General features: G+C 39.1%; 9 protein-coding genes across 9 annotated transcripts in view; 2 read left to right on the top strand and 7 right to left on the bottom strand.

Annotated features, from left to right (window-relative positions):
* The window catches only part of NEHOM01_0927 (uncharacterized protein), a gene marked incomplete at both ends in the record, with an annotated part of 1,068 nt that extends 294 nt beyond the window's left edge, over positions 1-774 (bottom strand). The window contains one exon of the mRNA XM_051489805.1: positions 1-774. This exon is cut by the window's left edge and continues 294 nt beyond it. Within this exon, the coding sequence (XP_051345765.1) occupies positions 1-774 (774 nt within the window).
* Positions 775-1,397: 623 nt separating this feature from the next.
* NEHOM01_0926 (uncharacterized protein) lies at positions 1,398-3,119 on the bottom strand (the record flags this gene model as incomplete). The annotated part of the gene is made up of 1 exon (XM_051489804.1): positions 1,398-3,119. One exon carries the CDS (start codon positions 3,117-3,119, stop codon positions 1,398-1,400), a length of 1,722 nt encoding a protein of 573 aa, XP_051345764.1.
* Positions 3,120-3,641: 522 nt separating this feature from the next.
* Positions 3,642-5,465, bottom strand: NEHOM01_0925 (V-type H+-transporting ATPase subunit A; the record flags this gene model as incomplete). The annotated part of the gene is made up of 1 exon (XM_051489803.1): positions 3,642-5,465. The coding sequence occupies one exon, from the start codon at positions 5,463-5,465 to the stop codon at positions 3,642-3,644; it is 1,824 nt and encodes a 607-aa protein (XP_051345763.1).
* A 667-nt stretch (positions 5,466-6,132) lies between these two features.
* On the bottom strand, positions 6,133-6,645 carry NEHOM01_0924 (uncharacterized protein; the record flags this gene model as incomplete). The annotated part of the gene is made up of 1 exon (XM_051489802.1): positions 6,133-6,645. The coding sequence occupies one exon, from the start codon at positions 6,643-6,645 to the stop codon at positions 6,133-6,135; it is 513 nt and encodes a 170-aa protein (XP_051345762.1).
* A 568-nt stretch (positions 6,646-7,213) lies between these two features.
* NEHOM01_0923 (sulfur-carrier protein adenylyltransferase/sulfurtransferase) lies at positions 7,214-8,440 on the bottom strand (the record flags this gene model as incomplete). Its single annotated transcript, XM_051489801.1, has 1 exon — positions 7,214-8,440. One exon carries the CDS (start codon positions 8,438-8,440, stop codon positions 7,214-7,216), a length of 1,227 nt encoding a protein of 408 aa, XP_051345761.1.
* Positions 8,441-8,628: 188 nt separating this feature from the next.
* Positions 8,629-9,726, top strand: NEHOM01_0922 (glycylpeptide N-tetradecanoyltransferase; the record flags this gene model as incomplete). Its single annotated transcript, XM_051489800.1, has 1 exon — positions 8,629-9,726. One exon carries the CDS (start codon positions 8,629-8,631, stop codon positions 9,724-9,726), a length of 1,098 nt encoding a protein of 365 aa, XP_051345760.1.
* NEHOM01_0915 (uncharacterized protein) lies at positions 9,726-9,995 on the top strand (the record flags this gene model as incomplete). Its single annotated transcript, XM_051489793.1, has 1 exon — positions 9,726-9,995. One exon carries the CDS (start codon positions 9,726-9,728, stop codon positions 9,993-9,995), a length of 270 nt encoding a protein of 89 aa, XP_051345753.1.
* Positions 9,996-10,567: 572 nt separating this feature from the next.
* Positions 10,568-11,842, bottom strand: NEHOM01_0921 (uncharacterized protein; the record flags this gene model as incomplete). The annotated part of the gene is made up of 1 exon (XM_051489799.1): positions 10,568-11,842. One exon carries the CDS (start codon positions 11,840-11,842, stop codon positions 10,568-10,570), a length of 1,275 nt encoding a protein of 424 aa, XP_051345759.1.
* Positions 11,843-12,499: 657 nt separating this feature from the next.
* Positions 12,500-12,827, bottom strand: NEHOM01_0920 (uncharacterized protein; the record flags this gene model as incomplete). Its single annotated transcript, XM_051489798.1, has 1 exon — positions 12,500-12,827. A coding segment is annotated over one exon (328 nt), but the record flags the coding sequence as incomplete, so codon positions are not given.

Raw genomic sequence — 12,827 nt, 5'->3', positions numbered from 1 at the left:
AAGCCGTTTACTCATATGCGAAATATGCACTCGACATGAACTTACCTGATTAGGATCACGAGGAGGAATAATTCCTTCTTTCCTCTCTTTAATAGTCTTACTTCTAGCTTTCTCCTTTCCAAGCTTTTCACTCTCTCGTTCTCTTAATGTCTCAGGAGATAAGTACTTTAGAACAACTAGAATACGTTCATTAAGAATAATCTGCTCACTTAAAGCCTTCTTAGCACTATCTACCTCTTTAAAAAGAACAAAAGCTCGACCGGCTGGTATTCCTGTCTCCTTATTACTTACTAGAGTTACTTGTTCAACTTCACCAAAGACAGTAAAGGCCTTAGTAATCTCAGGAACAGTTTCTCTGGGTGATAAATTAGTAATGAATAAAGTACGATCTTCTTCTCCAACTGGACCTTTTAGACCTTTTTTAGCCTCGTAAGCTGCTCTAATCATTCGGCCTCTTTCATTTTCATCTTCAGTCTCTGTTTGACGAGCAGCAAAGACTTCTTTATCTTCTAAATGAGCAACTGAAATTTGTCGGCCACCAAACTCTTTGTTATTATGAGTCTTGATAAACCGTTTGACGTCATTAGCATTAGAACATTGAATAAATACTGCACCGGTTAAGACACCATCTTTAGCATGTCTTTCTAATGAAAGAGCGCCGGGAAAGAAGTTCAAAATTTCAGAATCGGAGACATTAAAAGGGAGATTTCTAACTATGAGACGAAGAGCACGTAGTTGTGAAGCTCTTCTTCTGCTTAAACCGATATTTGCCATAAAATTTTACGGGTCATAGCAAATACATAACCAAAGTTTGATTTAGATAAGATTGGATTGGCAAAAGAAGTTTTATTGAGTTAAGTGGGTATTGGGTTGAGTTGGTGTGGAGTTAGATTGGGTTTGAGTTGGGTTGGGTTAGTATTTGGTTAGTATTATATCAAATTCTAACTCAATAGTAACTGGTATTATTAAAATTTAAGTATGACGTCATAATGTTGTCTACTTTCAATAAATGACTGATTATGTTGTATTGAGTTGGTATTACGTTAGTATAATATAACAATATTATAACATAATGTAACTATATCATAACACATCATATTATAACTATATCATATCTAAATCATAACATAACATAACTAACAACATAACCATCTCATAACACAACATAACCATCTCATAACATATTATAACCATATCATATCATAACATAACAAAATCATATCATATCATAACATAACACAACTATATCATATCTAATAACATATCTAAAGAAAACAAAACAAAGTACCAACACATTCTTGTGGTGTTTATTCTAAAGTTAAAAGAACTATCCTAGGCCGGTTGCTTACTCGAACTGGATTGACAAATGGATAGAATAGTACTAACCAACGGCTGGTTTAGCCAGCATTGGCTTTTTTACCTTCTTTATCTTTAGCCGCTTGAATGCTTCTGGCTAGTCCGGCATCAATGACTGCCATACTCCTGTTGTTATCCTCGAGAATTTGAACCATTTGCGTACCTGACTTGTTTACTTGCTCCTTAATCTTAACCATTCCGGCTGAACGAGTCTTCTTCAGGTTGGCAATGGCCTTCTTTTCAGCCTCTTCACTCCTGTTCTCCCAGAAACGGAAACTAAACCCAGTACGACCGGCTCTTACAATGTCCTCATGGAAGACTTCTTGCGCACATAAATCATAAAGCTCGTTTTGCATGATAGTTGGTGATAAATACGTATCTGGACCCAACTGCATAATAAATGGAAACTCTCCTAACTGAATGGACAACATAGCTATATAATTAGCCTTAAGCTCTTCTAAAACCCAAGGCCGACATTCAACTCCCAGTAGTAAATCAGCCGCACATAGTAAGTAAGCCGTAGCCTTTTCAAAGATTTGAGCTGACTTCTCAGTAATCGGTAAGAGCTTAGTCAGTTGGTCAGCTACTATGGCAGGAGTAGGTGTAGCTTGATTTTCAGCCTGCTTATACCGGACACTAATCTGATGCGAACCATTCAACCACTCGCCTACCACCGAAGTTGAGAAGTAAATTCCCACCGGCTTAAAGAAGACTCGATAGAAGAATTCGTTCTTTGTCCCAAATATTCCTCCTCTAGCTATAGTAGTATCACTCATTAAGGAAGTATAGTACTCAAAGATAGTTACACCTACACCGTATAGTGCATCTTGTAATAAAGCTCCTAAATCTCTTAAAACAGATACGTCAGAATTAGCTATCACGACTTCTCCTAAGAACTTCAGTTGTTTTTGTCTTGTCTCTTCTATTTCCTTAGCTAAGGCCTGCTTCTTCTTTAAGTCCTTTTCCAGAATGCATTGCTTCTTGGCATTACGTTCCCAGAAGAGAGTATCAAAGAGTACGCTATACCGCTTAAGTACTTGAAGCATAGTACGTGTACTTTCACCAATAACTCGAAGGTTCATTATTGGACCGGGTACCCATATCAGTAAACAACTAGTTAAGACTAAAACTCTTCTAATTCCTAGACCTACCTTACCCATTTCACACGTCTCGGCTTCAGCAATCATTTTATGCAGCATAGTTTGTAACTCCTCATCCTTATCTTGTACTAACCAGTCAAAAAGTTTCCTATCAGCGGCTTCAGAACAAATAAACTTATCATTAACTAGAAGACCAGCTGTAGTAAGTAGTGTTTTAGGATCATTACTAGAGATAAGAATGTATCTAAAGATACTCCCTTTAAAGAATCCTTCTAAAAGAGCGGCTGGTAAGACTTTGCCTGGATTTTGTTGGACATAAGTTGTATAAGCAGCTAGACCGTCTTTAAGGACTGTATTGAGCCACTTAACGTTCTCTTGGGCCTTTTTCTTATCGGCTGGTGTACTTTTACGAGATAAGAAAGTATCATTTTTGTTAAATGAATGGGCCCAAAGTAGTAACTTACGATAGTTAGTTCTTTTAAGTAAAGACTTGTTCTCTTTAGGCTTTTCAATCTCTGCAATAGCCTTCTCTGTTTTTGATTGAGTTGAACGGCCAAAGTAAACTAAAATGCCAATTAAGCTGGCTAAAAGAATAACGATAACTAACAACTTAATGAGCAAGACTGTCCCTTGCTTTTTCTTCTTACGTTGATTGTCTTCCATCTTCTCCTAAAAAAAGAAATGCCCATTTAGTATGAGATATCTCGTTGGTTAGTTGATTAACGGTTATTTAGTGGTATTTAGTGATGATTGGATGGGTATTGGCTGGGTAGATAAGGAGATGATTGGTGATAGTTGATTGAGTTATCCTAAATGGAGTTAAGTGGAGTTATATTATATTATGTGAAGTTTGATTGGGTTGAATTGAGTTGAGTTAAGTTAGTATTTAGTTGGTGTAAAGCAGCACTAAATACTAACTAAGTGCTAACTTGATGCAATAATAGGTCGAGTATCTAAATAAAGCAGTAAATTAGCTTAAGACTAACTTAATACTATATTAGCTTAACTTAACATAATTTAGTAGTATACTAACATAACATAACTTAGTACTATATTAGCTTAATACCATGCTAACTTAACAGAATACCAACACATAACTTAACTCAACACATAACTTAACACATAACTTAACACATAACTTAACTTAATGGAATATAAGAGCAAGTTGTTAACTAAGTTGCGTATTTATTGATCGCCGGTCTGGATGACGGTGGCTATGTCTTGGGCTACTTCGGCTAGTCTTTGCTTAACGACGGATTCGCCGGCGGCGGGATCTTCAAACTTCATGCGAGTTAGGCGGTGGAGGACATCGCGTGTGTCGTTGCGTAGGACTTCCCAGGAGGGAACTGCTTTGGCTTCCAGAACTTCGCGGCACTTGTTGTAGTAAAGCACAATGTTCTTGGCCATAGCTACGGTTTTGTAGAAGGGACAGTAGCGGTCGTAAGTAGATACACCGTTTTGTTGTAGGAAGTCTTCTCTGATTAGACGGGCTGCTTCTAAATCAAGTCGGTCTATTTCACCTAAAGAACCTTTACCAACCAGTTGCACAATTTCCGAAAGACTATCTTCTCTTTGTAAAAGCTCTCTAATCGTGCTCATGGCTTGAGTATAGGCGGGATCCAGTTGGTGGTAGAAAGGCTCGAGTGCATCTAAGTACTTAGAATAAGAAAGGTTCCAATTTACACTAGGGAAGTGCTTTCTTTGGGCTAGTTTCTTATCTAGACCCCAGAAAACTTGAACAATACCTAGGGTAGCAGCCGTAACTGGATCGGAAAAGTCTCCTCCTGGGGGTGATACGGCTCCAACGACAGTTACACTGCCTTCTTTTCCGCTATAACACTGGGCAAATCCGGCTCTTTCATAGAAGAAAGCTAATCGGGCTCCTAAATAGGCGGGATACCCTGAATCAGCTGGCATTTCGGCTAAACGCCCGGAGATCTCTCTAAGGGCTTCGGCCCAACGTGAAGTTGAATCGGCCATCATAGCTACGTTGTAGCCTTGGTCCCGGAAATACTCAGCAATAGTTATGCCCGTGTAGATAGAGGCTTCTCGGGCAGCGACTGGCATATTAGAAGTATTGGCTACCAGAACTGTACGTTTCATAATGGACTCTTCCTTATCTCCAATTGTTACTTTTAGAGTAGGAAACTCTTCTAGGACTTCACTCATTTCATTACCTCTCTCACCACAACCTACATAGACAATTACATCTGAGTTAGAGTACTTAGAAAGAGATTGGGAGATCACGGTCTTCCCACAACCAAAAGCCCCTGGAATAGCCGTTGTCCCGCCTTGAACACAAGGAAACATGGCATCAAGCATGCGCTGCCCAGTAAAGAGAGGGTTTTGCGAGGCGAGCTTTTGTCGGACAGGTCGTGGTGTACGAACGGGCCAGATTTGGTACATTCTTTCCTCCCATTCAGATCCTGATTCTTCTTGGAGAGATACCATGACTGTATCTACGGTATACTGTCCAGCTGGTTTAATTTGAAGTACTTTGCCTTTATGACCAGGAGTGATCATTAGTCTGAGCAGGACTAAGGAGTTTTCCTGCACAGTCCCATAGACTTCACCTGGGCCTAGTTCATCACCTACTTGTACGGTTGGAGTGAACTCCCAGAGCTTAGTTCTATCTAAGGGGGGAAAAGCTGCTCCAGAAGGAATGTACAAACTTTGGGTTGCTTTGTAGATCTCTCTAAGTGGACGTTGAATACCATCAAAGATGTTATCTAGTAGTCCTGGGCCTAATTCAACACAAAGTGGATGTCCTAAACGCGTAACTGGATCGCCTACTCCTAGTCCAGATGTTTCTTCATAGACTTGAATAGTTACTTTATCTTGGTCTATTCTGATAACTTCACCCATTAGGCCTTGATGACCTACTTTAGCTAGCTCATGCATAGCACAACCTAACATATTAGAGGCAATTACAACGGGACCAGAAACAGTATGTATTTCTCCAGTCATATTCTCTTTATCGCGGCTAAGCGAAAGGAAGCCTGTTCTCATTAATACAAAAAAAGAGTCTGCATTAGTATCAGATCGGGGGTTGTTTAGTTGAGTTTAGTCGCGTTTAGTAGGTGTTATTGGATGGTAAGTTGGTTTAGTGTTTGGTTGGTTTTGATTTGTTGCGAGTTAAGCCGTCTTGTGTAATATAGTATAATGTAAGTGTAGTGTAGTATAAATGTGGTTTATTAGAGTGTAGTTGTGGTTGTGGTTTAGTATAGTATGGTGTTGGTGTAGTGTAATGTAGTGTTGGTTTGGTGTAGATGTGGTTTAGTGTAGTATAATGTAGTTGTGGTTTAGTATAGTATGGTGTAGGTTTAGTAGAAGTGTAGTGTAGTTGTGGTGTAGGCTTATTATAGTATAGTATGGTGTAGATTTAGTATAAGTGTAGGTCTAATGTAGTTGTGATTTAGTAGAGATGTGGTGTAGTTGTGGTTTAGTATAGTATGGTGTAGTATGGTGTAGGTCTAATTGGTCCTTAGATACATTGACATAAATTGACATGTTAAGTTAGTAATAAGTTGACATTGATTTATTTAATTGCTACTTAGATAAGCTGTTGGCTGATAAGTATTAAGTTAGGAAAGCTGCTGTTTATAGTAGTAAGTTGAATGCAGTATATCAACTTACTATTAACTGAATACTAACTTAATACTAACTCAACTGAATACTAATCGGTGCGAAGGGTGTACTGAACTGTATCATCCTGGCGGTAAAGAAGGTCTATTTCTAATCCAAGCGAACGTGCAGTGATGGAAAGAGAACCGGTATAAAGAAGGGCCCGAGTTTGTAAGGGACGAATAGTAAAGAGAATAAAGGCATTGTACATATCTTTATAAGGAAGATCAGTTACTGATCTGTTGATAAGAATTATAGTTGTGGCTGGTAGTGAAAGTCTTTCTGGAGATAAATTCCAGCCATCAACAAGCAAAAGGTCATGTGGAGTTTCTATAGCTTTAGTTAAGGCAGTTGGATCTTCAAGTAGGGAATAGACGGGAGTACTGGTTGAATACTCACGAGCCAATCGGAATAAAGAAAGTATGACTGGTTTTTGGAAGTATTGCAAGATTTCTGGAATAAAGAAGTCAATTGAAGCCCCTAAGAGTTCATTGATCAAAATAGTTTGTTTGAGCAGAGGTTGAACTGAAGCTTCCGTTGAGAGGGACTTAAGTAGATACTCCATGAATAAAAAATGACGAAAAGCTCGACTGTTGAAGTAGTTCTTAGACTTGGAGATAAGACTGAAGTGTTTAAAGAAGCATTGGCATCTGCTACTATTAAAGGGGCCACTTTAGCCGTAAAAGAAGAGAGTCTTGTGATTAGTATAGATCAGCCCAATAGTAACGAATTGCTTAAAAGTATGTACATTCTTACGACTTACTCTACTTTCATTCTGCGAACACTTAAAGAGTTAGATGGATTAGATTGAGTTTGGTTTGGGTTGTGTTGAGTTTGGATTAGGTTGCGATTGATTTGGTTGCGATTGATTTGGTTGTGTTTGGTTTATTGATTATGTGGGTGTGTTTAGATTAAGTTGGTTTGGGTGGAGGTTGTGGTTAGGTTGGAATTGGAATTGGATAAATAAGGATAATAGGTAGATTGGGACTTTCGGATCTTAAATAAAAAGAGAAACACAAGTGAGTCTGAATTTGAATTATGTTGGGGTTTATTGCGATTTTATTGAATTAGATATGAAAATAAGTTAGGAGTTGAGATGAATTAGATAGTAACCGAAAAGGAATAGAAGGGAGTTAAGAAGAAGTAGGTGGATCATCTGAGTTAAGAAGAGTTAGATACTGCTGAATACCTTGGTGAATATTGAGGGCACCAAGGAGAGGGGCGAATTTACGAGCGGTACTGCCATTACGACAGAAGATAACCAGTTGTTTGTTCTTAGCTTGTTGTCGGAGAAAGGTAGTGGCTTTAGCTGGATTATCAATCAGTTGGCCTAAAGGGTATGAACTAGCCTGGGGATGGGAGAACAGTTGGTATTCTTGTGGTGTCCGAATATCAACTAAATAATAAGCTGGGAGTTCGGCTAGTACTTCACCCCAAGTAATTGTATGTTTAAGATTCGGTTGAGTATTAAGAATTGGTTTAGATGGGGTTAGTATTGGCCCAGACTCTTCCATTCCCGGGATTGGGCAGCTAAGTCCTACTTGGTCTGGATCGTAGTACAAATCAGATTGATCGTCTATCCAGTCCCTTATTTCACGTAAAGTCAAACTATCTTTCTTCTGACAAATAACACAAGGCGGTTTAGACCCAAAATTCACCCGCAACCAGTCATTCCGCGCCCCGTCGACATGCAGCATATAAGACTGTTTCTCACGGCCTAAAATCACTTTAGCCACCTCTAAACTCATTGCACTACCTACAATACCACACATAGGCCCAACCATGCCCGCACTCGCACACGTATCTTGCCGCCTACTACTTAGTTTCGGATACACACAGCGATAGCACATACTTTTAAACAAGTACACTGAACCTTCCCAGCGCAAAGAAGACCCACAGATAAAAGGTATGCCTCGAGCCGCACAATAATCACTAAGCAAATACCGGACCATCCTACTATCGGCACAATCGACCACTAAATCATACCCACCCCCAATCTGCCAAACATTCGCCCGCGTAATAAACCCATGCTCAATCACTCGACACCGTTTATTACATCCTAAAATCCGTTCCCGAGCTACTTCCGTCTTACTACGCCCAATACTATCCATACCAAACAAGATCTGTCTATTCAAATTACTTATCTCCACCTTATCATCATCAGCTACACCTAAACATCCCACACCCATCGCGGCTAAATATAATAAGACTGGAGATCCCAATCCTCCACAACCCACAACCAAGACCCGACTCTTCTCCAGTCTTTCCTGACCCATCTGCCCAATTCCAGCCACAATCATTTGTCGCTCATACTGAGCCAATCGACTAACTAGCTCTAACGGACCATCTAAACTACTCATCTGCAAAAAAGACGCGAAAATCAACCTTTATTCAACCTTCAATCTCTTCTATCAGCCTTTTTAACTCCTCCACCTCTTTACAACTCCAACCTTCTAAGGCCCGTTCAATATCTTCCTCTTCTTTCTTGGCCGAAACCACCAATAGAGACCTTTTCTCCTCTAAACCCATCCTTTTTTTACAAACAAAGATGTCTGAAGAGCGCAAATCTGAATTTTGGGCTACTCAGCCAGTAGGAAAGGCTTCTGCCCCTCTAGCTAAGGACCAAGAAACTCCAAATACCGCCCCAAAACTTCCCATGGAATTATCCGATGAAATTTCACTTAAAACAGTTGAAATAGATAAGGAAATGGATAAACTTCATGAATTACTAACCAATCATTATGTGGAGGACAGTAGAGCAATGTTTCGTTTAGAGTATAGTCGGGCCTTTTTAAAGTGGCAGTTACTATCTCCGGATTCTTTTCCCGATTGGAATGTCGGGTTGTACCAAGGCGAGCACTTAATTGGGTTCATTTCGGCCTGTAAACTCCAAATCCAGATAGGCGGTGATAAGCCTCCTACAGCCGTGGTTAACTTCTTGTGTTTAGACCGGTCCTTTAGGAAGAAGAGACTAGCACCAGTGCTAATCAAGGAAATAACCAAGCGAGTCAACCAGAAAGGGATTTACCGAGCCCTCTTTACCTCTGGTGAAGAGTTGCCTTTCTTCTGTACGCGTGCCCCTTACTACCACCGTATAGTCCAAGCAGATCAATTGGTGGCCCAAGGGTTCTGTTCCCCACTTGACATTAAGCCGGACACAGCGAGTACGCCTACTCAATCAAGATTCCGCCAAGCCAGAGTAGAAGATATGCCAGCTATTCACCAGATGTACCAGGCCAAGTACGGCCAGAAGCACTTACATGCTTGTTTAACTGCCGACCAATTGGCCTACTACGTTCAGCCCCGGCCTAATCTAGTAGATACACTTATTTCACTGGATGGTCAAGAGTTTATCTCCATTTATTTCATTGATACTAAAGTACTAAGTGATAACTCGCTTATCAACACAGCGTACATCTACTACTACTCCATTAACGACCGCCGGCAAGCTTTCGATGCCCTTGTTGCCTACTTAAAAGCCAATACGTCCTGCAGTGTCTTAAATGCCTTAGCCGTTGAAGAGAACACACCCGAACAGCTCGAACAAGAAGAGTTCTTATGTGGTGATGGCGTACTTAACTACTATCTCTTTAATTGGGATACGCCTCTAATTAGTGCGGACAAAAATGGATTTATTCCCTTCTAATGAATAACGAAGCCAAACAAGCCATTCATTCTCTCAAGCAGTTAACCGAATCTTTAGCCGGCGTACTTAAAGGCCTAGCCCAACACGAAGTACCAGATAAGGAGATGCAACGGTTTTTAAGCAGTGCCGATGAGCTTAGGCAGTACTTAGAAGCCGTTCCAGCCGACAAAGCACCACCCGGAAGCGATTTAGGCATAGGAGTTTTCTCCATCACCGAACATCTACCCACGGACTCTCCATCCCACCCCAACCACACAACAACTAAATAGTAATAGGTTAAGTTAAGATTTGATTTGATTTGTATTTGTATTTATCTAGTGTATTTATATAGTGTCTTTCAGTTATATTAAGTTGAGTTAGTATTTGGGTTGTATTGAGTTATGGTTTGGATTATATTAAGTTGAGTCAGTATTAAGTTAGCATTAAGTTAGTATTAAGTTAGTATTTATCTTATTGTATGTGGTTATGTGTATTCAGATTTCAATTCATTACTAGCTCAACTACGACAAATTAGTACAAATAGAGTTATATTGAGTTAGTAATAGCTTGAATTAGTAATTTAGTATAATGAATTGATTAGTAATTTCAATAAATACACAAGTCAGATAAGTAGATAGCACTGAATATAAATTTAGTTCAATCTAAAGAACAGCTTATCTAAAGACTATTATCTAAAGAATAGCTTATCTAAAAAGTATTATCTTATCTAAAGAGTATCTCTCTTAACTCAATACTAAACCAACTCAATAATTTATTCGATATTGAAGGCTCCACTTATCTACTAACCCAATCATACATTTAGAGTCTCCTCCTATGTATACTATTGGGTTCAGTTAAAGGTCTAAGCGGATTCTAATACTTCTTTGGTTCCAATTATACTGAATAGGATACTACCGGCCAGAATAGCTACTGAAATCCCCGTGAACAAAGGAGTCTTCTTTGGGAACATTAAGTAGGCAATACTAGGCAGAGCAAACATAATGTAGCAAGATGCAGTTGTAGATATCAAAGACATAACAAACGAATATTGCACAGAAGTTAAAGATCCCAACATAATAGCTAAAGAAACCAAAACAACCACCCCAACTTCATACCAGCGCCGATGAGCAGCCACTGACTTACTCAGTCCTAAACTCACAAAGGTCAGGACAGCATCCCTTGATGGATGCATTTGAATAGGGTAGCCAGCAAATAAAACAGTAGCCATACCTATCTTAGCCAAAGTAACCAGCCAAAAGAACTTTTCACCAATATGCTTCACAATCAACTGATAAAAAGGTTTGTTTTTGTTTTCCAAAACATCTAAGATACTTTCTTTTTGACCGTTACCACCGGCCAAATACCCACCATTAGATACTAAAAAGAAAACAAAAGCAGCTACTCCCACTGCACCAGCTCCTACCTTAGCACCATTACCAACTGTTGGTCTATCAAGTAGGCTAAAAACACGCACCATATTCTGTTGGCAGCCCAAAGCAAAGACGTACTTAGATAAGGCAGCAAAAAGCTTAGAAGGTTCAGTTGTATAAGCCCGTAAAGGAGAATCAGCGGCAGTTTTAGCTACCGGCGGCAACCATAAAGCCAAACCACCACAGACTAAAACCAGTAAAGATAAGTAAAGCACTGAAATAGTGCAAAGTACCGAAGCAAAGTTCAACTTCTTTAAGTCCTTCAAAGTAGCCATAAACCCAGGTATAGCCATTAAACCCGCACTAAAGATCAAATTCATAAGGAGGTTTTGTTCTAAGTACGTATCCCAGCCAAGTAACTTACTAATCCAACTCTTGAGAATCAAAAAGTAGCAGAAGCAGCATCCTAAGCCTTGAATACCAATAAAACCATCAGCTGCGTATCCTAAGACAGGAAAGGCAGTCTTACATACTAAAAAGTAAGAAGGTTCTCTTCCCTTCCCTTCTAATTGCTTGGCACAATGGACTAATTGAAATAGAGTAAAAGCACTAACGGCTGAAATAAAGGCTAACAACGGACCAGACATTAAGTATCCCGAAAGTTCAACGGACTGGGGCAGATTAAGTACTCCTGATCCCATGATGGATCCAACCATAGGAAATATAGCAGAACGGACTGATAATCCTCTCTCTCTTTTCTCCTGCATAAAAGTTTTCGCAATCTGAGCCCCCTATATTTATAGACATTGGGTTAGGAAACATTACCATATATGGTAATATAAAACTTTTATAATCTAAGCTAAATTACCAAAAAAGGAAAATTTAAAATGATCAGCCAAGGTATGATTTTTGATTATTTGAACAGAAAAATAAGTATAATTAAGACAGTCAAGTTTGGGAAGTTAAAACCAATAAATTACATAGTTAAGATAAGTTTGGGTTAGTACTGGGTAGGGTAATGTAATGTAATGATGTAATGTAATGTAATGAATTAAGGTAATGTAATGAATTAAGTTTGGGTAGGGTAGTGTAATGTAATGTAATTTAATGATATAGTGGAAGGTAATGTGATGTAATGATATAGTGTAGTGTAATCTAATGACTTAGTGTAATAACTTAATGTAATCTAATAACTTAGTGTAATGACTTAAGATAGGGTAATTTTATTGACGTATGGTAATTCTATTAAGATATGGTTAAATTAAGTTATTGCTTGAATTGGCTTAGATTGGATAATTACTTAGCCCAATAAATAACTAATTAGTAGTTTAACTAGAATGAACTTAATCTAATAATTCAAATCTAATCACTTCATTTAATAATCTAGATCTAGCCACACACATCAAAACTCAATTAAAACCAACTTAACGCCGTATCTTATTTACTATTGCCCGCCGACAACTGTCATAGAAGACCCCAGGAATAGCCCAAAGCACACCCGGTTCAGCCACAGCCACCACCAAGACAGCCAGAACACTCAATTCCAGCACGACAAAACATATCAAAGCCAAAACAAGCACGCCCACCGACTCAACCATCCCCCGAGTCGCCCCATAATAAACCAACATCACCATTGAAGAAAGCCAAAACGAACATGCCGTCACCACAACATTATCCGTTATACTATAACAAGCCATACTCACCCAAACAATAGCCACCAACAAACCCACCAAACAACCAAAATATCCCCCA

The sequence above is a fragment of the Nematocida homosporus genome (assembly GCF_024244095.1).
Source record: "Nematocida homosporus strain JUm1504 chromosome Unknown 4502, whole genome shotgun sequence".
Lineage (NCBI taxonomy): Eukaryota > Fungi > Microsporidia > Nematocida > Nematocida homosporus.
The sequence above is the reverse complement of the archived record's forward strand: the minus strand, read 5'-3'. Positions and strand labels throughout refer to the sequence as shown.